At 45.5% G+C, this 23,682-nt stretch overlaps 2 protein-coding genes across 3 annotated transcripts; one reads left to right on the top strand and one right to left on the bottom strand.

Moving 5' to 3' along the window:
* Positions 1-14: 14 nt before the first annotated feature.
* Positions 15-16,884, bottom strand: LOC136962650 (inactive phospholipase C-like protein 2). 2 transcript variants are annotated; one of them, XM_067256488.1, is made up of 12 exons: positions 16,397-16,884; positions 10,222-10,323; positions 9,742-9,891; positions 9,231-9,391; positions 8,513-8,990; positions 7,158-8,378; positions 6,706-6,955; positions 6,279-6,565; positions 5,224-5,427; positions 4,232-4,307; positions 2,147-2,256; positions 15-2,052 (listed from the first exon to the last, which is right to left on the bottom strand). In XM_067256488.1, exons 1-12 carry the CDS (start codon positions 16,643-16,645, stop codon positions 1,885-1,887), a joined length of 3,456 nt encoding a protein of 1,151 aa, XP_067112589.1. In that variant the 5' UTR covers positions 16,646-16,884; the 3' UTR covers positions 15-1,884. The 2 variants fall into 2 exon arrangements, 1 of the variants encoding a protein (XP_067112589.1); XR_010878917.1 differs by lacking the exon at positions 4,232-4,307 and having other exon boundaries at positions 1,929-2,052.
* Positions 16,885-19,022: 2,138 nt separating this feature from the next.
* On the top strand, positions 19,023-22,409 carry dazl (deleted in azoospermia-like). Its single transcript, XM_067256496.1, has 10 exons — positions 19,023-19,084; positions 19,781-19,903; positions 20,008-20,099; positions 20,183-20,234; positions 20,311-20,377; positions 20,582-20,721; positions 20,917-21,009; positions 21,238-21,288; positions 21,642-21,751; positions 21,958-22,409. The coding sequence occupies exons 1-9, from the start codon at positions 19,082-19,084 to the stop codon at positions 21,660-21,662; spliced, it is 642 nt and encodes a 213-aa protein (XP_067112597.1). The 5' UTR covers positions 19,023-19,081; the 3' UTR covers positions 21,663-21,751; positions 21,958-22,409.
* Positions 22,410-23,682: the final 1,273 nt, after the last annotated feature.

Below are 23,682 nucleotides of genomic sequence, written 5' to 3'. Positions count from 1 at the left end.
CTACCTTCGGACAGTCAAGTCGCCAATATCTTCTAACCTCTCTCATCTCTCATCTCTTCACTTGCCTAACTTTCTCTGTGTATGCTCAATACTGTGCTTTGTCCTCTTCCTATAGCCTGTATCCATGTTATGCATGGTCTCCAGTGGCCCAAACCTTACTTTTCTACGCTGTGACTTTAAATGGTGTTGCCTGTTTCTAGCAGGAGGGGGCGCCATTGGACTAGAACGCCACAAAGCTCCCCACAGATGTTCTTGCTGAATTATTTCTGCATTATCAATAGGGGGGAGCCTCCCCCCCCCCCTTTCTCCAATGGGAGTGTAGTATCCTGCTTGTCCAGAAGGGGGAGATCTCTCCATGTCTCTAATGCCTGTAGGTCAGCCTAAATAGATAATCTTGCCACCATTCATCTCATCTTCGATTGTCTTTCTGCTTACGGTAGAGGTCACCCCTAGCCACTGATCCAGGGTCTGATTGCAACCCCATAGACTTGCCAATCCTTGTCAGGTGGATGGAACATCGGATCCATCTCGGCCTTCTCCCACTCCTCACTAACCAGTGCCTACAAACATGTTCATCCAGACCGATGCACCTGAATCTTTCCGTCTCTCTTAAGCTTTGTTCATTTTGTTTTCTTTTTTTTTTTATTGCAAATTTTAACCCATAGTTATGAGGTTAAAACTATTAAATTATGGAATATGTCGTTTATTATTTTTGTTTCTTTTTTTTATTGATTCCTTGTGATTGTTTTTATGCAACAACCAATTACTCTCCTGGTGTCTGTTCTGTTTTAGTTCTTCTGCTTCTTGTGGTAGCCATGGCAACCATGGCGCCAAGGGATGTCCCTCTTGATGACTGTGCGATTAACTATATAGACCAATAAACAGAAGGCTCTTGCTGTAGTATAACTAAATGAGTTTGTAGTTTTCTGCTTTGTAGATAAAAAAAAAAAACGTCATACTTGAAAGGACAACCTGATTGATTGAAAGAATAGTGCTTGAATTATTGTGGAACAATTGTAAAAAATAGTGGTTTATTTGCTTTAACATCGTTTGAGGGTGAGACAGATGTATACACTTTGATCATATTTTGGAAAAAACTTCCAACAAAATGTTGAAAGATGATCTAAAAGAACAGGGACAGCAAATAAGTTATGTAACATCTGGTTACTTTCCACAAGAGAATGACATACTGAGAGTATTATCTATAATACTGTTACGGCACAGTTTACTGTGATGTTTTGCCACAAACATCCTGCTACAAATACTCAAGGTATTTGAAAGGCAGATAACTGTAGACAATATGATGAACCAACTGAAGCACAAACTTACATGCGCACATACAACATCTGCAGTATCTGGCTTAGTACGAAGGAAACACAGTAAGTCAATACATAGTACAGGAATCAAATACTTTGACACTTCATTTCTGATTCCTGTATTTTCATTTTGTTCAATCACCCAGAAAGTGCATTTCTATGTAATATCACATTGTGGGTCTTTTGCAATTTTATGCAAGTCAATGGCAGACTTGGGGAAAGGATAAGTATAAAATATATAATTTATATTTCCTTATATTAATATATCCAGACAGCATGTTGTCAGGTCCTCAATCTGCTCCAATAGTCTCCACGACTAGTCTGTTCTACATTCATGACGTTGCAGTTCTGTGGCGGTGCCTTGTGCTTTGGATAGATGGATTAGGGGGGAGGGACCCTTCTTTGCCCTTCCTTTTTCATGAAACGAAACGCTTGCCAGTAGGCATTATTGCTCTCGTCAACACGCCAAAGGAGATGACCCATTGTAACGGCTTCCTACTTGTAGACCAGGGTGGTCTGTGTGGACGGGGGTCCCGCTGACACAGAGAGGGCCCAGAGGGTTAGTGTCCTAGGGCCCCAGCGTGGGCCTGGCCTCCTCCAAGCTGCGCCTGGAGCTGGGCCTCTCGGCTAGGGAAGCCCCCCCCTTGGCCAGGCTGCTGGACAGGGCGGCGTAGTGCATCTGCTTCAGGTTCTCCTGCACCTCCGTCTTGGCGTGTTTCAACAGGTCTGCCTGGCCCTGGAGACGAGGGGACGGACCAATCAGGACATGGTCACGGCTCTACTGACGGACTAGGCACTAGGCTGTGCGTGTGTGTGTGTGTCTCGCTTACCTTCAGGATGGTTATGTTCCAGCTGAAACTCTCCACGGCCCGGCTAAGCTTGCGACCTTTCATCCCCTCTTTCCCCGCTATAGACTGCAGTTTTTCATGAAACTCCATGGCTTAAAGAGACAAAACAAAAAAAGTGTTTTCTTCAACTTCTCCAAATCAGCCTGGATCGACGAAGTCCACGATGACAGCCTACCAAGGTAATTGTGACTCATCATGGTGCTGAAAAGCTGTCATAATGCTTCCACCATAGGAACCAAGCCCAGTGACAAATGCAAGCCCTGTCGGTTTGACTGAGCGTGTGCGGGCGTGTGCGGGTGTGTGTGCTCTTCATCTGGCTTGCTCCATTTGCCTCAAGCTACTGTCACTGTCTCCATGGAGACCAGGAAGTGGGTTAGAATAGGGCGCACACCACCGTGAGAGACAGTCTTCAACACAGCCACCCGAACACAAAGCAGTTTCACACAACTTAAAGCCTGAACGTCACTCGACGACTTTCTCATTGAAGGAGAAAAAAAGAAACCCACAAACGTACGTACAGACGCACACACAGGATGCCTGGCCGTCGGTGCAGTTGCTAGGAGACGGTGGGCTTGCGTGCCAGTGTTGTGAGTGTGCATGTGGGAAAACGATTATTTCCCAGTTTATCCGAGCGGAACCAACTGGGAGAACGTAAACACTGGTCCACGTTCTGCAAGTTCTCCTCACCTCTGCACGTTCATACACACAAGCCACGGACACCCCATTAAGACATTTTTTGAGACCCATTGTTTACCTCGGTAAGAGTTTCGACAACTGAAATGTCAACCCAAAGGTTGAACGCTTTCACCAGCCAGAGGCTGTGGAGCGTCACAGACAGACCTGAGTGCCAGACATTCCCCCCCCCCCAGACTCCCACAGACCCACTGGCACCACTAACAGCAGCCACGTTCATAAAGCATAGCTGGCCTGTTAGACAAGGCCTGAGATCTCTCCATCTCTGTCTTTCTCAAGGTCTCTGGGCTCACTCTGCCAGAGAGTCCTTGGCCCTGACCCTCGAACGTTTCCCTCATCCCCCCCACCCCCAGAGGACCCTGTTCTGCCCTCTCTGCGCCGCTGCAGACAGAAGCTAACCCCAAGTGAGATAGCACCTGATAGACTGGTTGATAGGGGAGGCTTTGTGCAGGGGAACGTGCTTGAGGCAGTGTCCTAGGGCTCACTGCAAATATGTACCCTTTTTTTTTTTTTTTTTTTACACACATACGTATGCTAGTGGACACACATACACACAAGTAGAGAACTCACAGAAAGTAACAGAGCTGGATGTGGTTGTACGGTCTTCATAGCCTGTTCCCTTCTCTATCCACGTCTTCACAATGCCTCTATTTTTCAGTCTCTCCACAATCTCTCTATTCATGCCAAAAAGACATCATTCCACTTCCGATTCATAGATTCAAATCTCCTACTGATACCAAACCAGAAGCAATTTCTTTACAGAATGTGCTCTCCAATTTTCCAATCTTTGTGTCCTGGAAACCACTAAACACACTAGTGGGGGAAAATACATGGTTTATCACCGCGGCGACAAGGGCCCAGACAAATTCTCTCAGCTAACCCAGGGTGCCCGGCAACCCAAACCACGAGGTAAACAAGCACAGCTAGGGTGTGTTTCCAGCCAAGGAAAACAATCAGCCAGCCTCATGGCAGTGATCAAGGAGCCGCAGTGTAGACTGTAGATTGATAAGATAGGATGGTACTGAGGCAGAATGATACCAGCCCAAAGCCTGGACTCCCATCGAAATCAGGAAGAAGTCAGTAAACAAATTAATCTAATATTCTCTTATCAACTGATCAGCCTGAGAGCCAGGGTAGAATAACTCTACTCATGGTGTAGATATTTGGCACTGTGAGTGTCTGTGTGTGTGTGTGTGTGTGTGTGTGTGTGTGTGTCAGCAGGCTACTGGCTGCTGTAAAGTAGCCAGTTGAAATGGTTGTTTGACAGCTCTCAGTAGCAGACAGGGAGTGTATCTTCATCTGTCTGTACACCGTACGAACAGTTCTCTCCTCTATTTCGCTCTACCTGATACGCACACACACACACACACACACCTGTGGTCTGGATCTGTAGGATCCTGTGGTGGATTTTATCTGAAAGCTCGATGACAGCTCTGCTCGCCTGAATCATCTAAGGACAGAAAGAACAAAAATGGATTCTGTTATATTGGTGCACTATTGCTGGTATACACCCTTTCAATGTCACCACCTGAATTGACATCACATTAATAACAACCAGGGATTAACTCCATATACCTGATTAACCCAGCTGTCGCTAAAAAGCCTTCAGGGACACGACCCCTCTTAGTAGGAACGGGGCCTTACAAAACGAGGACACAAGTAGCGGCACTGAGGACAAATCCACCACACACACACACACGTCTGATCTGTCTGGTCTCCCGCTTTTGCCTTTTACAGCCAAACGAGACATTGAATCCTTTTAACCAAATAAGATGTAAATGTATGCTAATGGTATTCAGGAAAGGAAAGAGCTCCCTTAACTTTGGAGATGTGCTCAAGATTTCTCGGCATACATGTTCAAAAGGCGCCCTAACACATGCAATGCATATACATTTTATGTAACTACACACAGATAAGGCGAGGAATTTACATAACCGACGATCGCATGCATGCACGCACACGCACCATCTATTCTTCACCTGGCAACGGATAAATACTAGAGAAATCAAGTGTTGAAGTGTTCTTCATCACTATACTATACCAAACAGCCAGACCTACTCCACTCTACCACAAAACATTTCTCTGACAGGTCCAGTTAAGCAAATGTAAGTGATGTTTTGCCATCGGCAAAAAATCTCTCATCTCTTTCACACCCTATCTATACATTCACACATTTATAAAGACATTTTCTCCAGAAATTATGTATAAATACATTTTTTAAATAATGACCACCAATAATGGTCATTGTGTGTCAAGGCGTTCTGCGAGAGAGAGGAGAACGAGTGTGAGCAAAGAAAAAGAAAACCAGAACCAGCCAACAAAAAACCTTTCATTAATCACATGATTAGTTGACTGAGCCCACCCACCGTATCGAAGGTGGAGACCACCCTGCGGAGGACCTCCGGCAGGGGGCCCTGGGGCTCCAGGGAGGGGTACTGCTCCCTCAGGTTAAACAGGAGCACAGGGGCCCCATCTGTCCCCTTCATTCGAGGGCCCAGGGCCAAGACGCACTGCATGAGGTTAGCCACCGCAGAAACGCCACACAGCTCCCTAAACACAGCCACTGAGTTCTGCACAGGGAGGGCGAGAGAGAGGGCAAGAGAGAGGGCGAGAGAGAGAGAAGGGAGAGGATACAATAAACACATTTAATGAGAAACAAAATTGGTCAAATAAACATATTTGATCAATAATATCGGTAAAATAAACATTTTTGATCAACAATAATAATCATACAGTAAACACATGTACTGTGCATACCCTCCCCAATGCGCGCACCCTGCACCCGCGCACACACGCACCCACACACCCACACACCCACACACCCACACACCCACACACCCACACACACACACACACACACACACACACACACACACACACACACACAGCAGTGTTTAGTTTAGTTCTGCAGCCAAATGGAACTTCTGTTTCCTAGAATCCTGGGAGTCCGGGAAAAGAACATCTGATTGAATTACATAAGCTTTATTGAACGACAGCAGTAGACACAACCATAAACTCAATCAGTTCCAACATGCCTGTCAAATGAATGGTGGGTAGGTTCATTTAGCTAACAGTATTTTAAGAAAACAAAGGCTCATGTGAAGCTCTTGCTACGTATTCATGCTTTGTATGTCTGCCTGAAATGTGATGTTAAATACAGTAGTGCATTTAACTCTCCCTCTGTCTATGTGTGTGTGTATGCATGCATACGTGCATAACCAGACTACTAACCCACTCTAAGGAATGCCACAGTATTTCACTAGATAATCTAGTGATGGTGTCACTAGTCATATCTCGCCTTGGTTCAAGCTGCATGTTGACAGCACTGTGATATCTGTTCGGTCATATCTTTGTCAATACAAACATAACATGTCTCCCTACATAACATGTTTGAATGTGACACAATTCCATCCCCCCTTACCTGCATGTCCTCCTTCAAGTCTGTAGCCTCCCTCAGCGGAGCAGCGGCCATCTTGAAAACCTCGTCCACCTGCCGGAGCCCCAGGTCCCTGAGCGCCGTGTAGTCCCTCGCCCGCCGGGTCTTCCGCACCGACATGCCCCGCTTGTGGGGCTTCCCCCCTCCCCTCCGGTTGGTGAGAGCCACGTGGACGAAGAGTCGTGCGTGCGGGAGGTCCTCACCCGTGAGAGACTGCAGCGGAACATGCCGGTATCCCGGCTGTACACACTCTAGAGGAATGGTGTACTGACCTGCAGAGAATAGCTTATGTAAACAAAAACGCAAAACATGGCTATAAAGAGATAAAAAAAAAAAGAGTTAGTGTATCGTGACTGTGCATGCTGTAAGGGGAAGGCACGTGTTTGCATTCTCCCATCTCCTGGTTACTCACCTATGAACTCGTCTCCGATGAAATCGTCGTCCAGAACCACGAAGCGGACCATGGCGAGCTCAGGCAGGTTGATCTGAAACTCAAAGCTCTCGTCGAAGATAGGGTTGTCTCCGTTCTGAGTGACGGTCCTGGTGCGACGCTCGGCGCAGTCTGCTGGGATACCGTGGATCTCCACATAGACGTAGGGGTCAACGACGTCACCTTTGACCCCGGATCCCCGCGGTCGGGGCAAATTCTGACCGCTAATTACCTGGAGGGAGTGATTGTTTGGTGCGTTAACCGGACCTGTTGACCTTTCGAGGGAGTCAATTCAGTCTATTAAAATACACATATGGGTTCCTTAAAAACAAAAAAAAACAAAAAACAGAAAACATTTGTTTTTGTTGGAAACATCTAAAACAACACTCGTTTTTGGTCAGTGGAGATTCATCCTTTCATCAAAGCACACAGACCTTCACATGAAGCAGCTGAGGGGCGACCCCCGGCACCGTGTCCCGCGTGTCGCCGCTGAAGTACGACACCTCCTGCCGCATGATGGCCGGCCGCAGCACGTAGCCGCAGTTTCCGTTCTGGTGGAACCAGCCCGTGTTCAGGTCCATCATCAGGCCGGGAGTCTGGTAGTTCACCCCCACAACCTGGCAGCCACATTTCCACAGGTCCTGGGGGTTGAGGTTGCTGGAGTCGATGCGCATGGGGCTGGGGTACACGCGCGAGAGAAAACGCTTGTTGTAGTTGACGAAGTCTCCGGGGTGCTCGAACGCCAGGCGGAGGGCGAGGGTCTCGTTCAGGGAGCAGATCTCCCAGGGTTTCTGCCGCCGGAAGGAGGTCTGGAAGTCCTGGAAGCGGACAGACCGGCAGAGTGCGACCAGGTCCGACAGCTCCCTCATCAGCTGGAACTTTTTGGGTGGAGGAGGAGGAGCAGGAGGGGGTGTTGGAGACACCCCGCCACTGCCACTGCTACCCACGCTACCGCCCTTCGGGCCCCCCTCACCTCCTCCCCCACTGCTGCTGGCCCCCTTCACTTTCAGGCACATCTCCGCCCCCTCATCCTCGTCGCTCACCTCCCCCTCCTCTGGCTCCGCCCCCTCCAGCTTCTGGCCTTTGAGCAGGATCCTCCCCTTCAGAGCGTCGGGGGAGGGCAGGTAGCCCTCTGTGGGGGGGTCGGTGTACAGCATCTCTCCCAGGGCCTTATCCAGATGCTGGAACATCACCCTCTGCTGGGCCAAGGAGCAGTGGTTCTCCACGCACACGATCAACGGGTACTCCGAGGCCACAAACGCAAAGCGGCCAATCACATCCACGACGCAGCGGAAGGCCACGGGCGAGGTCTGGGTGTGGCCGGTGTAGACGATGGGCTCGTCCTCGGGCCCGTCCCACACGTCCACTTCCACGGAGCGGCAGCCCATCTTCAGGGCGCGGATGTAGCCCGTGACGTCGGCAGGGCCACGGAACTGGTCCTCGATGAGGTAGGTGTTGTGGGAGGAGTTGACGTAGTAATGAGAGAGGGGCTGGCTCATGTCCTGACACACCCCCCTGTGCTCCCAGTCAAACAGGTGGCACTTCGGGGAGGTAAGGTAGCTAGTGAAGCCGTCCAATGAGAGGCAACCCTGCTGGCGGCCCTCTTCCGACTGCTCATGGGATTGGATGAGCTCCAGACTGGAATCCTCACTAACCTGGATGATGGGAGAGAGAATAACATTTTGGGCACGTCTACAAAATGAAATGTGTGTGTGTGTGAGAGAGAGTGAGTGAGTGAGTGAGTGAGTGAGTGAGTGAGTGAGAGTGAGAGAGTGAGAGACACACTCACTTGAGCCACCCCTTGCTCGGCCTCCAGGAACGTCATCAGGTCTTTGGTATCCAGGTACTCCTTGTTGCTCGAGAACTGCACCAACAAAAAGTAGATCTCCGGCCGGGTGCACAAGTCATGGAAGACCTCGATGAACTCCTGCTTGGTCACCCTCTGCTCCTTCCCCCCGCCTCTTCTGCAGTCTTTAACATCTCTCCCGTCAGACCCCTCCTTAGTCCCAGTGTCTCCAGCCCAGTCCCTGCCAGCCCTGACTCTCTGGAGCTCTCTGAAGCGGTGTTCCACCTTAGTGCTCCTCACACCTGGGTTACCCCTCCGGATGAGCCCCACCGCCGAACGAACGCTAATCCCCTCCTCCTCCTCGCTCCGCCCCTCCACCACCATGGCAGACATGAACATCTGTCCCAGCCAGGCGAGCCGAAGGCTGTCCTGGCTGCTGGCGATCATGTCCAGGGCGTGCTTCCCGTACTGGATCAAATACCTGCACACGTGGACAGACATTAGGACGCGCCGAGGAACTGTCACGGTTGGCGCCCTCTGCTGGTAGTGCGGGAGGGTTAATTAACACTACAGAACATTTAGCCTGGTCCTAACCCTGACGCCATCAGACATCTGACCCGATTCTTTAATTTCACTGACGGTTGGTTGTTCGCTTCCATTACGTCATATACTTCGCCAAGTGTGTCGTGACATCATCGAGCCGAGGGGGACCGCTGCCTACCTGAGACCGGTGACCCAGACATTGGCCACCTCAGCAGAGTTGGCCACCAGGTCCAGTGACTCGTAGCCCTCGCCGTAGATGATTGAAAAGGCACAGTCCTCAGAGATCTGGTCGTACACACCGCTGGTGCGAAAGGTTTCCGTGTTCCGACCCGTACGCACCTGAAAAGAGAGACAGGCACCACCTGTTGAGAATCCTGTGCAAGTCAGGTGGCTGAGCGGTGAGGGAATCGGGCTAGTAATCCGAAGGTTGCCAGTTCGATTCCCGGTCATGCCAACTGACGTTGTGTCCTTGGGCAAGACACTTCACCCTACTTGCCTCGGGGGAATGTCCCTGTACTTACTGTAAGTCGCTCTGGATAAGAGCGACTTACAATGGATAAATGACTAAATGTAAATGTAATGTAAATTTAACCCAGAGCTGGAGGAAATACGTTATGATGACTCAATGGAACCAATGACACACGCTCAAAGACTCCTCGGTTCTCTGCGATGACCCGAGTGACACTGACCTCACGGATGGAGGGGACAAGGATGCAGGCCTTGTCCGACTCCTTCTTGGACGGTTCCCACCGGAGCGCCTGCAGCCCCGCCTCCAGCAGGAAGTAGCGCTGGTAAACCCTGGAGTTGGACCGCACCTTCCGCAGCTCACTGCCTTCCACCTTCACAGACGAGAGAGGTGTCATCTTTTCTAAAACAATGCAACACCGCATGCACCTACAAGCCAGCTGGACGTAGAGCAGAATTTGGTGAATCACGTGAACAAGTCAGGTTTTATTCAAGTGGAGCTCAAGATGTTACAGTTGATTGAATAGCTAACCAAGGTAGTTCCATTTCTGGAACTAGGGCTGCGTAACTGGACTCCAATCTGGACCAACAGTAGCTAAATCAACATATTGATCCATTGATTGAAAATTGTGTGTTTTTCCGGGCTGGAAAGGAGGTCAGGACAAGCTATGCCCAGGGCCTGAGTGGCTGATCAGACTACCCACCATGGTGCTGATGCAGTCAGCAGCACTGCTAATCTTCTTCTCTGATAGGCTATGGCTGAAGGACACCGTCTTCTTCCTCTCTTTGCCAGAGCGAGAGCCATCCTGATGGAGGGACGACAGGAACGGGGGGAGGGGAGGAAGAGAGAGGCATGAAGGATGAAAGAGACAGGGGAAGAATGATTTGAAAAATAACCAGGGAAAACCAGATGGAGAAGGGGAAAGAGAAAGAGAGAGCAGGGAGACAGATTTATATTCTTGCCATAAAACCCACACATTTATCTACAACAGTTGTTTTTCCTGATATCATGTAAATAGGCTTGTATCCTTGGCCTTACCCACAGAAATATAAATCAAACCAGGACATAGACGCCTCAGAGAATGCTAATTCACCTCCACAATGACACCGGCCCCCGGAAAGGTTTATCGGCTCATCAGACGGGCAGTTAGTGAGGAAAGTCAATATCAAAGTGGATGGGGAACATTGGGTGTGGGGGCGGAGTTATTTAATTACGGCTGTACGAGACTGATAAAAACGTCCTGGGGAGGACGGATTTGCTAACGGCGCCTGAGAAGAAGAAGCGGAGGACACAGAACTGGGAAGACACACTGTTACCACGTTACGTAATCCAATCACGTTAGCACACATTAAACGGTCCACCGGCACAGCCAATGAGGACTGACGCCCTTATCCCACAGCCAATGTGAAAGACAAGGTTGTAAAAACACGGGGAGCGCTTAACTTCATTGTGGATAATGTAATCCCAGGTTAATCATTTATTTGTGCGCACACACACACAAACATTTTGTTTTCCAGTCTGGGTTACAGCCTAGTATACACAATCGTTGAGATGGCAAAAGTTATTTTGGATAGTCGGTGACCTTGTCACAACAGATTCGTGCCTGTCCGTGGCAAAGCGTGTTTGAGCGTGCGTGTTGCAACATCACAATGTGTTTTGAAAAAGCTTGTAACATCTCAACCTCTTAATTTAACAGAGACCATGCCAATATTGCGTGAGGTCAACAGGAATAAACATGTTGGTTTAGATGGTATAGAACTCGTTTGTAGAGAGAATGCAAGTCACACGAGCCCATGTGGCACACGGCTTCTTCTTTTCTCGAGAATAGGAATGAACAGCGGAAAAGAGAGAACATCTTTGAAAGGAGAGATGAAAGGGTTTCCCTCCCAGTAGAAGGAGGAGAGACCCCAAATCACTGTTGCTCCTTCAAACATCTCATTATTATGCGGAAGTGTTGCCACAGAGACGGGAACACAGGAGAGCAGGGGCGAGCGAGGGTGGGGTCTCCGAAATATACCCGTTCCCCTTGCATGACACTTGCCTAGAGCAGGGGAAAGAGAGAGGAGGGGGGAGATAGGAGAACAGGAAAGATTAAGTACAGATGTGGTGGGGATGCTTCCTCTTGAACAACCCCCTTCCCCCATCCATCCATCCCTGTTGCCTTAGTGCTACTCCATGTAGGGGGATTAGTTATGAACATGTGACCCTACTAGCTGCCTTTTTTATGCATCACCTCACACTGAACTAACTGTTCTTACTCTCTGGAGAACAATGATGCATACACACACAAACATGCGCACACACATTGCAAACTAACGGCAAGGGAAATCAATGATGCCCCAATTCCCTGTACACCGCATTACGAGTAATGATCCCTTCATGGTCATTCAGCTCAGTGAAAATCACTACCGCAAATCCCACATGGAAGTGCTTCACACAATAGCTGTCATCAATCAACCCTAAAGCACTAACATACATCAGTCTCCATATACCAACACCATCATGTGATTCAAGTATCACACAACCCTGTGAACTGAATTGTTATGGCTTGGCTTTGTGTGGATTTATGATATAGATGAACTTTGTTTCTTTCCGGGGATGAAACTTGAGCAAAAGTATACATGAGGTTCATGTCAATGTCTAACAGACAAGGCTTGTCTCAACTGGAACAGCACAGCATGTGACCTTTTCAATAAAAGGGATTTAATTAAAGTGTGTGTTTTAGGGATCTTCATATGCCCGCCTGTATAGACAAACTCAATTATACAAGCCATAGCTAATGGAGGGGCAGAGAAGGTAGACAAAGGTTCAAAACACACAAGCGTCCATGTCTGACGTCAATAGAGGCCCTGAACGAATTACCCTGCCAGGCTAATACCTGAACACACACACAGACCAACAAACATACTGGAAATAGAAACACACAGAAAAACATTTGGATATTCTCACAATTACTCAAATGTATTTGACAGTATGTTACACAGCCAGACCGAGTGTGCTTCTCTCATAGATAACAACCATAGTGGAGACCTCCCCTCTCCACTGCGAAGCCTTCAAAACAGGAAGCAGCCTGTCTGCTAATAAGTGAGAAACATACTTCCTATGGCAGGCATCACAGGAAAAATACTTTTGTTCCTGAATATTCAAAACAAGGAAGAAAACGATAGCCCTTTATTTTGCACTTTATTGGTTTCTCAAAGTCCTAGATTTCCCTGAAAGATTTGCCTACGGGACATTTTCCTCCCAAAAACAATATCAAAAGCTGCTTCCTTTGCTTCAATAATCCGGGAATGTTTGTGTCTGTATGATGTAACACTGAGATCAAGAGAGGCCAGCAGAGACTAGACTGAGGATTATGCAGGTGGTCTGCCAGATGCGCTGGGGGAGGGAGAGGGAGGTGGAGGTGCAGAAGGGGACAAACAGCATGGGAGAGGACAGATGGAGAGAGGACAGATGGAGAGACAGGGAGTGGACAGATGGAGAGAGACAAGAGGCAGGAAGTGGGGATGGAAGAGAGGCAGATCACATGACATCAATGCTGAAACGACAGAGGCAGACAGAGGTGAGGAGGAGGGGGGGGGGGGAGTGTTATGTGATGTGCACACCACCAGAGGATGGTAACAACGGGAGGCCCGACACGTGTGTTCCAGTTTACACGCTCTCCGTTCTAGGATGGACGAACATACACGAGTTGGTAACAGGCATGATGTCTTCTGTGCCCCACCCAGTATGACTCTAATTACAGAACATGTCATGTCAGCAGAATGAGGATGTAGGTCGTAAGTGGGTGTCTGCTTTGAAGTGCTGATTAAAATGGAGGAACGGGAGGGGGAGGAAGAGACAGGAAGAGAGGAAGAGACAGGAAGAGAGATATAGAAATAGGAGAAGAGAAAGTAAGGCAGGAATGAGAGATAGAGAGTGGAAATGAAGTGTGTGTGTGAGTGAGTGTGTGAGAGTGAGTGAGTGAACAGGAAATGGCTGTTATAACCGTGAAGAGAAACGGGAAACGGTATGTGGTCATAATATCCATCAGACACAATACTATCAAAGCACTGACAGAACAGTCTTTTAAAACCAATGATGAACCAACACATCACAAACCACTGACCACGGACCTTCCATTATGAGCTTGTCATAGTTGTCAGTTACACCGATGAGTTCTCCTAAGAAGGGTGTGAAAATGGTCACCTTGTCATCTTAGCTTACCGCCATTTCAACTGAAAAACATTGTCTCAAAGTGTCTCTCCTCTTGCAAAAGGAGGCATGCCACAAAATGAATCCATGCCATGACAATGGAGTACACTGAAGGACAAGTGTCAATGATCAGCTAAAAGGATTCCTGCTTATGTTAATGGTTTAAAAATCAATTTTGTTGCCTTAGTAACTCTAAAATGTCTTTATTAAAATTCTCCTTGGCACATCTACCTGAATTAACTCCCATTCCTCATAGCAACAAACATTAGCAAGCTCACTGCTGTGGTCTGCAGAATGGAGGGTCTCTCGTTATATATACGTGTCTATATGTGTATGCAGTGTGTGAATGCAGTTTCACATTCACCAATAAAATATATGATGACAATGATGTGTCGTTTTGCTAAGTGTCTCCCAGCATCGTCTAGCTGTCTCAAGTAGCTCATGTGGGCCAGACGGGCCAGAAGGGGTCTAGGGCAGGCTAGATGCTTCAGACCAGCCCAATGCTGTCTCACAGCATTACATTTACATTTAGTCATTTAGCAGACGCTCTTATCCAGAGCGACTTACAGTAAGTACAGGGACATTCCCCCCCGAGGCAAGTAGGGTGAAGTGCCTTGCCCAAGGACGCAACGTCATTTTGCACAGCCGGGAATCGACCCGGTAACCTTCAGATTACTAGCCCGACTCCCTAACCACTCAGCCACCTGACTCCCCCAGCAGCCCCAACCCTTATTTCATAACCTGCATCCAGCTGCCTGCTAGGTCCCCCTGGCTAATACAATCCTTTACGAAAACACACACAAATAAACCACACCCACCCACTGAAGAAACACTTACACAAGCAGCACCCATATCAAGTATCCTTTACCAAGGCTGGAGGAAACCATCCAGTATAAAGTATATTCTCCCATTCATTCTCAATCTGCAAAGAGAAACCAAAACAAGCACCAAAAGGTGTTTTACTGCGTTTTCATGGATGTTCCCGTTGCTGTGGCTGCAAGCAACAATGCACTGCATTCTTAGTTGATTCAAATTTATATCCTTATCTATATTAAAGTGAACTTTCTGACACAAGGTGCTGCTGAGGGTACCAGTGTACACACACACACACACATTATGTAAGGAGCGGAGGGGGGGGTAGAGTACAGGAGTAAGATCAGAAAAGAAGAGATTGTAAAATAGAAAAGAAGGAATTAGATAAGTGAGAGAATATACGATTATAATGATTATATATCATATTATGCTGATCCTTCTTTCACAGATAAATTGTTCAATCATACACATACACCACACATCATCTGGATTATGGTAAAGATGCATAGAATGTCATAGCACCAGTTTGACTGCATACCAAATAGAAAAATGATCCCTCATGAGGAATTATGAGATTTTCATGCAGGTTAGCCTTCTGGTGTGGAACTTGATAGGTCCAAGGACACACCCAAAACATCAAAGCTTATCAATGATGTCCCTGCCATGGACAATTGGTAAATATGCAGGTTAGAGGCAAAGGTCACTCAAGTGGATTTGCACTGTTGCACAGAGCTGCTATTAACTGTGGGTCTTTGAAGGTACTGTGTTGTTCAAGATGGAGCAGCAAAACCGCTAACTACAAACCACATCAAACACTGAAGCAGATGTCGGGAACACCCTCACCCATGCAGCCCGAACACGGAATTCACTCAGCACCTCTTGACATCCTAGCATGAGGCTGTCTTGCTTATTTTTTCAAACAACACTGAACTTTCTGTGAAGCATAAGAGGAAACCTGTGCAAGTCTGGTTTTGATCGTCACCTGGTTGCCTGGAAACGAACTGAGTGAGAGAGGTTGGCTGTGGACTGTGTGAAGGTGGAAAGAGAGTGCATGAGATGCAGAGAGAGGTGCTGAGAAATTAGAGATGTGGCAAAAGGTAGAATTAGACGAGGTGGGAGAAGAATAGGAGCAACACAAAGAATACTGGAAAAATACAAATAAATGGAAAACGATAAAAAAGGTGAAAGAAAAAAAAAGAGAAAAATAAGAGGCAGATGTGTGTGTTATAACAGATTGTGATCTTGCAACATAATAGTCCGGAAATTGGCCAATTGACCAACTTCCTGTGCAACTGAGTAATTTCAACAAATCAGAGTGGCCCTGTCAGTGGCAACAACACATCCAATTTATGTCCCTCGTGGGAAGAAGAAACATGCCACTAAATATCCCACTAAATATCTTTCAATGTTGCTAATAAAAGTGCTGGAGGATTCACAAATCACAGGTCTAAAAAGAAAAAAGAGCAAAGGTCAGAGGTGTTATGTCTATAGGCATTGAAAGGATGGGAATAGCTCCCTTTCTAACAACATCACTGGATGTGTGGACGAATGCTCCATTTTCAACATACTTCACACTTTTGAGTTAAGGCTTGCTTGGAACATCTGCCCTTCTGGGGCTGGGCCTAGGTTGTATACCGTATCTCATCTGCTCCCTCTCTTAATTCAACTGATTTGTGAAAAGGGAATAAAAGCAATATGGTGGCAAAACAACACAAATGTGTTTACACCTCTTTTTTTGCAATTCACTGTTGAGGAATACAGGATTGAAATTCCTTTTCCGACAAACTACATTTAAGTAACTTACACTTGCACGAAACGAATCAAAACAATGGTTAAATTGTAAAGGTTGGAACAAGGAAACACAACTACACCTTGATAATACTGCTCCGTCGAGGGATAGGTTTGGTATCTGCATCCCCTACACCCATGTTGTCAGACACAGGTGGCCCGTGTCCGGTGTCGTTATGGCCCCTCTTCACGCTGTCTGTCATCATGCAGTTTCCGTTGGAGACTGATTCTTCTGGGTGCGTCTCCAGGCTCACGGCACCATCGCCTGGCGTGGGTTTCTTTTCAGCAACCGGTGGATTCACCGTGCCGTTCTCATCTCCGAATTGAGCCATATGAAGTCTTCTTATTTAGCCAAGATTCGCTCCGTTACCGGTAAACATCCTAGTTGTTCTGACTGGCTGCTCCCGACAGGACCATTTGCTTATTAATATCGAGCACAATGCTCCAGGAAATGCACAAAATGCCTACAAACTGTGCTTAATCCATCGACATCGAGCGTGAACAACTTGTTTCTCACCTGCTGCGCTGTGCTTGATGGTTCTAAAAGAGAAAGTTGAAAGAGATGAGCATTGCGACCTCAGTCAACGACACTTCAAATGCGTAGTGACTAACATTTCCTGATATAGGGAAGTGCAAAACGCTTGTGATCTAGCCACACATTTTGATACACACATCGCGCGCGCCTTCAACCGTCTGCCTTGGTCTAACCTACTTGAGGCGGATCTCTTCCACGCCTGGCTACTTTTTTCATGTGCAGATTGCCTTCGATTTCTAATGTGGAGCCTCGGTTTAGTTTCGGAGGCGACAGTGAGGTTGTAGGTTAGTTTCGTATGTGTGAACAACAAATCTATATGCTTTTCCGGGACATTATAAAACAGTCGATCAACAAAAGCCACAACGCCCATGTATAATACGATAGATTCACATCATTGGCTGGCCTCCCCAATGATGCCCGCTCTTGTCCTTCCCATGCTGATGTGCCTACAGTGCCCACTGCCGTGTCCAAAATCCCCTTTTGTAGAGATGCTGATTATCAAGCTACGTTCACATGGACCCATCAGTTCCACCGGATTCTTAAGAAGGTTATAGCTAAGGTCTAAGCTGTCCTTAGAAAGACATTGAGATGAAAGATGGGGAAAGAGCAACACAGTAAATTACATAGGGATACAATGGGCATCAATTATTTTAAATGTCAGACAATATTGCTTTCCTTGAGTTGCCAATGCAATGCAGACATGAGAACAGGCTTACATTGCAGAAAACCAACATCTTAAAACGTGCCTTTTGGAAACAATGACGAGTTTGACCTTTAGATTTAACTGTTGATCTTGTTACACAATTATCAGCAGTAGAGAACATGAAACTTATAGCGGAGAAGCGGTAATGTAGGCCAAATTGATCATTTTCTTTATTTTCCGTATTCTTTTCTCCCATCTTGTGGTTGTTTGCGGAACTGCTGGATGTCCATACAAATGTACACTTATTAGCCTACTAACTTACTCAACCGATGCAGTGTTTCTTTCCTTTTTACTTAACTTTTTTGTTTGATTTTTGTTTGTTTGCTTGTTTACCTTAACTTAAATCATCTATATTATTCTCAAATAAGTGTGTGTTGGCTTCAGACTGCTTATATTCCTAAATGAAACAAGAAATTAAATGTCAGGAGGTGGCAAATTCAAAACTGCCAGGCTGAGTGAGTAATCCGAGTTGAGTATTTTACTTACATAAAATTTGGATATAACCAAAATACAGGCTATATCCATCCCAGTAATAACTTAAACACTAACGAAACAACGGATGCAGACCAAATTTTTGAAGAAAAAAAATTGGTCATGTTTTTGACCTTGAGTGGCTATTTAACAGTTCTGATCTGACTGGTTGACAGCCGTTATAAAGCCTATTGACGATTTGGTAAAACTTTTCACAGTTCGATGGAAGCAAATCAGTGACTGTTTTGAAATGCATTGAATAGGCCTACTTAATATTGAAATATAAACACCATCAAATTCGTTGGTTTTAAATTCACCGAATATGAATTAATTTCAATGAAAAAAAATCCCATCCAAAAGTTAAAAGTTCGGAAATTCAGGCTGCTCAAAAACTCCACTGGAAGAAAAAGTTGCGGATATTTTCCATCAAAAGTTTCTTTTCAAATACGTAGGTTGGATGGCATCGATTGCTCTCCAGGGCCCCACTGAATTGTTAGGGGTTTGAAGAAATTTCCCATTGACGTAGGCTAACCACTGCACAACCTCATGGGTAATTTGGCAATAAACACACCCTCTTGTTTTTTTTTTGCTGAAAGACTATTGTAACTTAATTCACATCATACAAAGTGAAACTTTACATCCTAAACATTAAACAAAGTGACCTTTATGTAGACTACATTATGATCCTAGAGCACGACTTTAATTCCATCGTAGCTCATTCGAATTCAGAAAGGCATGAAAAACTACTGATATGATGGAGACAATATAAAATATAATAGTAGGTATACCGGTTAACTAACAGAAAAACGCATTTAAAATGTGTCCCAAATGTTTTACATATTACAGAAGTCCATAAAAACTCAGGTCATTCAGACAGTAGGCCTAGGCCTATTCCAATTAAGTTGGCTATGCCAAAGCGGACGCATCTGGGCGTGGCGCTCAATTTGACATGCTCGTTTGCAACTTGCTGTGTGACCCTTTAGAAACACAGGCGCCCAAATTGAGAGCATAGTTTGCGCGGCAGTGTATTTAATTTATTCTTTTTTAACAATTTTATAAATGGTGAGTACAGTCATGAATGCATGTGGCGAATGATCAAACTATCTAACGGTGTGTTTGTTTTGCAGTTTTATCCAAAACAAAAAGGCCAGGTTAGCTCGCTAGTAGGTTATTTATAGCTAATTAGGTAGCTAACTAGCCTCAAATCGAATACTTTTCTCCCAAATTTGACAACGTTTTTGACTGTAAATGCGTTACTAGTAGTATGTTAGTCATTCTTTTACTTTTGTGGTAGTAGTACCATGTATTTGAAGTCCAATCTAGGTCAGTTCAGTGGCTGCTACCAAGCAAATTCGCCCGCTCGACAACCATGCTTTGAATTAGCCGGCTAGCTTCTGCGTAGCTGTAGATATGTTGTAAAAATTAGCTATAGCTTTGGCTCGAGCGCGCCAGAGTTGCCTGCTTTGTGTGGGCTAGCTAAGTTCTACTTTTACAGAAGTACATTGTACTGATTTATATATCTCATCGGTTTTGTTTTGTAGGCAAAGAAATTAACAAAAGTGCAAAACTCAATGTAAAGTAATTATATTGTTTTCTTAAATAATTCGTCGATCCTGGAACTAGTTGTTAGCCAGCTTCCAGAATCCATTTTGTCAGTCGGAAACGTTGCTAGTTTTTTCAGTGGGTAGGCCTGTTTTGCAGACTTTGTTGGAATGCAACAGGTTATTTACCCAACGTTAATCAAACGTTATTTTCAAGGAGGTCCATAAACAACGTAACGGATGTCCGACATCCCCATCCTTGAAGCTGTCAAATGGTTACATTTTACCTGAGGGTAAAATGACACCAAACACACTTTTTGTGGGAGGAATTGACATGAAGGTGAGTGAACAAGTAAAGGTGCTCGCTTGATCTGTTTGGGTTCATATTGTTACGTAAACATCTGACCCTAACCATTGATGGAATCTCAAATATGTGTATTTTAGGTGGATGAGACAGAAATCCGGGATTTTTTTGCCAGATTTGGTGCTGTCAAGGAAGTGAAAATCATCACTTACCGTGGCGGCATTTGCAAGGGGTGAATTACAAATTATTTTATTAACACTCATTCATTAGCCAAGATGCTTTGGTGCAATAATTTAAATCTTCATCTCTGTCAAGGTATGGATTTGTTTACTTCAATGAAGATGTGGACATCCAGACCATTGTTGACGTAAGGGCTTAAACACATTGTCCTCTATTAGATCACATAAGATTTCACCTAATACCTTCTCATGCGTTTTCCATAGCAACAAGTCAGCTTTAAAGGGAGGAAACTGAAGCTGGGCCCAGCCATTATGAAGGAGCGAAGCCCTCGTAAGTTCCCTGATTATCTAGGCTGTGATTAAAACAAGTTTGAAATTCATTTCAAAGGAGTTTAATAATAGTTTGGAGAGGTTGAACCAAAGTATAGGCGCCTTTCATGTTGTGCGTTCTGAGGGTGTAAGTAGGCAGGAGCAGAGGCTGGGACCAGTCCCATTGAGAAAAGCTAGATGGTCTACTGTGTTATTATCTTACAAGGTTCCATACCGCCTCACCTGATTGGCCCTGCTCCCTGGATGAACCCATCCCAGTACATCTACTGCACCTGCTGCCCTCCAATGGGAGGGGGTATGGCTCCACTCTCACCTGTTCTTAACAGCAGCAGTCCATACGTACAGGTAATGTCCTTACTGTGGAAAGTAACATTTAGTTTTAGTTGTCGTTTTAGTAATTTTAAGCTTTGGCTGTTTGTGTTTTTTTATTTATTTCATACCTACTCATACAGACAGGGAGTCAATAAGGATTTGACCACCTGCTCATGTTGCACAGGGTGCATCATTTTAGTATTGATGCTTCTCCCTCTCTGTCCTCAGGGTTACTCGTATTCCAACCTTCCAGGATTCGTGATCCCACAGATCCCCATGAACTACTCACAGGCTGCCTATGCAACTGCCTATGCATGCCAGGTACACACACACACAGACTCCCATAATCCTAATGGGTATGTTGAACTCTCGTGCTGTCTGACCTTTGACTTAAAGTAAAAAACCGCACTCTCAGGCTTGTCTCATTGCTTTTTTGGACCAGCTTATTTAACAGACGCGTTTCGGCCTAAATCGCCTTTATTTTGGAAGTAGAGCGTGCCTATCCTTACAAATGACCTTTGACTTCTACCTTCCTTTTCCTGCCCTCAGTACGCCGCACCTCACTGGGCTGGAGAGCAGAGGACACCACTTGTCAACCAGGTGTGTGATTTGACAGTCTCCCCAAGTGGAAATGTCCTTGAAGATACCTCTGCACATTGATTCGTTTTAGGTTGTGGATTAGTTTCCTTCGGTGGACATGTTTGACCTATAGCCACTAGATGGCAGGGCTGAGTGTAGAAACTTTGCTATGAATTAATCAACATTTGTAGGACTCCTTTTGAAGAATTTTGGAAATGCCATCCTGCCAAAAACAAGAATGGAGTCATGTCAAATTTAGGCTAATCTAGAAATAATCACACAACATTCTACAGTTAATGTCTTGCTGTGACATTTTGTAAGGTGTTTTCTGCATGTCAGCTGCACATCTTGAAAACTGACTGTGGTTGTTTCAGCCGGCTCATTATGTGATGTGATGCCCCGTGTCCAACCTTTGTGGACAGTGGAGTCCAGACTGCTGACTCTGCTGTAGTCCACAGCCCACTCTCTCTGCCAACTTTGCCAGGTGAGCACTTCCCTCACTTCATCCACATCCTCCTTTTACATATTTTCTCACCCACTTATTATTTGAAGCAGTGTTGAGTGATGGCAGAAGGTAGTGGAAGCTGTGGACAAAGTGGAAAGAGGCTAATGTAGATGCGAGAGTGAAACCAGGATACTTAACCGAAGGTTTGATTCAGTGCGTGCCCTCTCTTCTCACCCTGAGGTCAGGACGCTGCTCAGAGACACCAAGGTAACCTGATATTCGCAGAGCTAGAAGCAACTCTGGACTTTAAGTACACGTTTCCAGGATGTCCTCTCTGTTTCCTCCGGCTGTCCATCCCTCACTTGAGAAACATTTTAGTATGCAAAACCGCCTGGCACTTTCACATGCACTCAACAAGCACACTTGCTCTGACCTGTGATTGGCCGGGACCCCAACCCTGTGTTTGAACTGCTTTTTAAACCACCCCTACCACATGGGGATGGGGAAGTGAAAGGTGGAGCCTCGACTTGTATACAACAGGGGAAATGTGTGGTGATGCTACTTTGGTGCTTTTGTTCTCCATGCCAGACTAACAAAAGAAAAGAGACTTTTTAAAGCTCACTATTTATATTTTATGTTTAATTATTTTAATGTTGGTTTGTTTGGTTTTTCTTTTTGGGATCCTTTTTGCAATGGTTTTCTGTACATAGATTGAAATACAGCTGAGTCTACCTTGTGATTAACTCAAGTTAAAATCCCATCCGTGCTCTTCTGATTAAGATAAAACGAGTGCATCCAAAATGGGAATATGACACGTTGTGACAGTGAGTGCTTACGTGGTTATTTAGATTCTTTATTTAATTCACTGGGTGTTCACGCGTGTCACATTTATTACTGTAACTGCCTGAATAAGTTACTTTTGTCACTAACTTTATTTTAAATTTTGCACTAACATCACTGACTTACTTTCTAAAGACACATGCCTTTTCAGTTTGGGTTGTTAGTTTTATATTGCATGTAGAATTGGGTGCACTGTTCCGATGTTCTGTAACCCTGTTTTACTGTGACAACGTTTTATAAACAGTTCTGACTCTAGCAGTATGCTGGAGGGAAATCATTGCATCAATTTCCCCTGTAGGTGTTGATAAACTTTAATTTGCAGTCCAACCAACAGGGTTCTGGGAACTGTTTTAATTTACTCTGAAAATGAAGGACATAACCATAACCACAATTTGTTCCATCACAACTGTTAATCGTTTGAAGTTTAAGAAGTTTACTTGAACCTTGTTAACTTTTCATTTAATGCACTTTCTGCACTGTTTTGATTTGTGTGTGTGCAAAAAAAAGCGATTTGCAAATGGGATTTATTTATTGTAGAAGTAATTGCACTGATCTTTTCATTTAATCGTGCAACACTTTCCTGCCTTTAAAGGGATTGTGGGAACTTTTACAATGACATTTGCCCTTTATTGTTGTCCGGTTCATCTATTGTAAATCTGGTCCCTTGATTGCCTTGGCATTGCACTTGGTTTTGTTTGTGGTGTTTGTGTTGACCAATGTATGGTTTGATTTGTTGTTTTTTTGGTAAAATAAATAAAGTTTAAGTTGCACAAGTTTATGCATTATATTAAGCTGTTGACCTTTCTGTGTTAAAGCAATGTCTGTTAGCAGATCATGTCAGCCATAGAATACCACTCATCCAGTTTGCCTCAAGTTGGGAAATGTCTGTCATGGAACCTGAGGTGATTTGGTTTGCAGTAGCTGAATATTTTGCCATGGTAACAGAAGCATCATCTCTTGGTCACAGACTGTTATGTTTTTGTAACAGGCGGATGGTGAGAGAGCCCTGGGGGGTGTCCAGTGCCCCTAAACCCACACACAACTCAGACAGACGCCATTGAATTATGGATAGGTCTGGATCGTTCCTTATGAAATATACATTTTATAACAGCAAACCTGAACAGTCTAGT

Source organism: Osmerus mordax, chromosome 18 (assembly GCF_038355195.1).
Source record: "Osmerus mordax isolate fOsmMor3 chromosome 18, fOsmMor3.pri, whole genome shotgun sequence".
NCBI classification, from domain to species: Eukaryota; Metazoa; Chordata; class Actinopteri; order Osmeriformes; family Osmeridae; genus Osmerus; species Osmerus mordax.
Note: the sequence above shows the minus strand (reverse complement) of the source record. Positions and strands in the feature narration are given on the sequence as shown.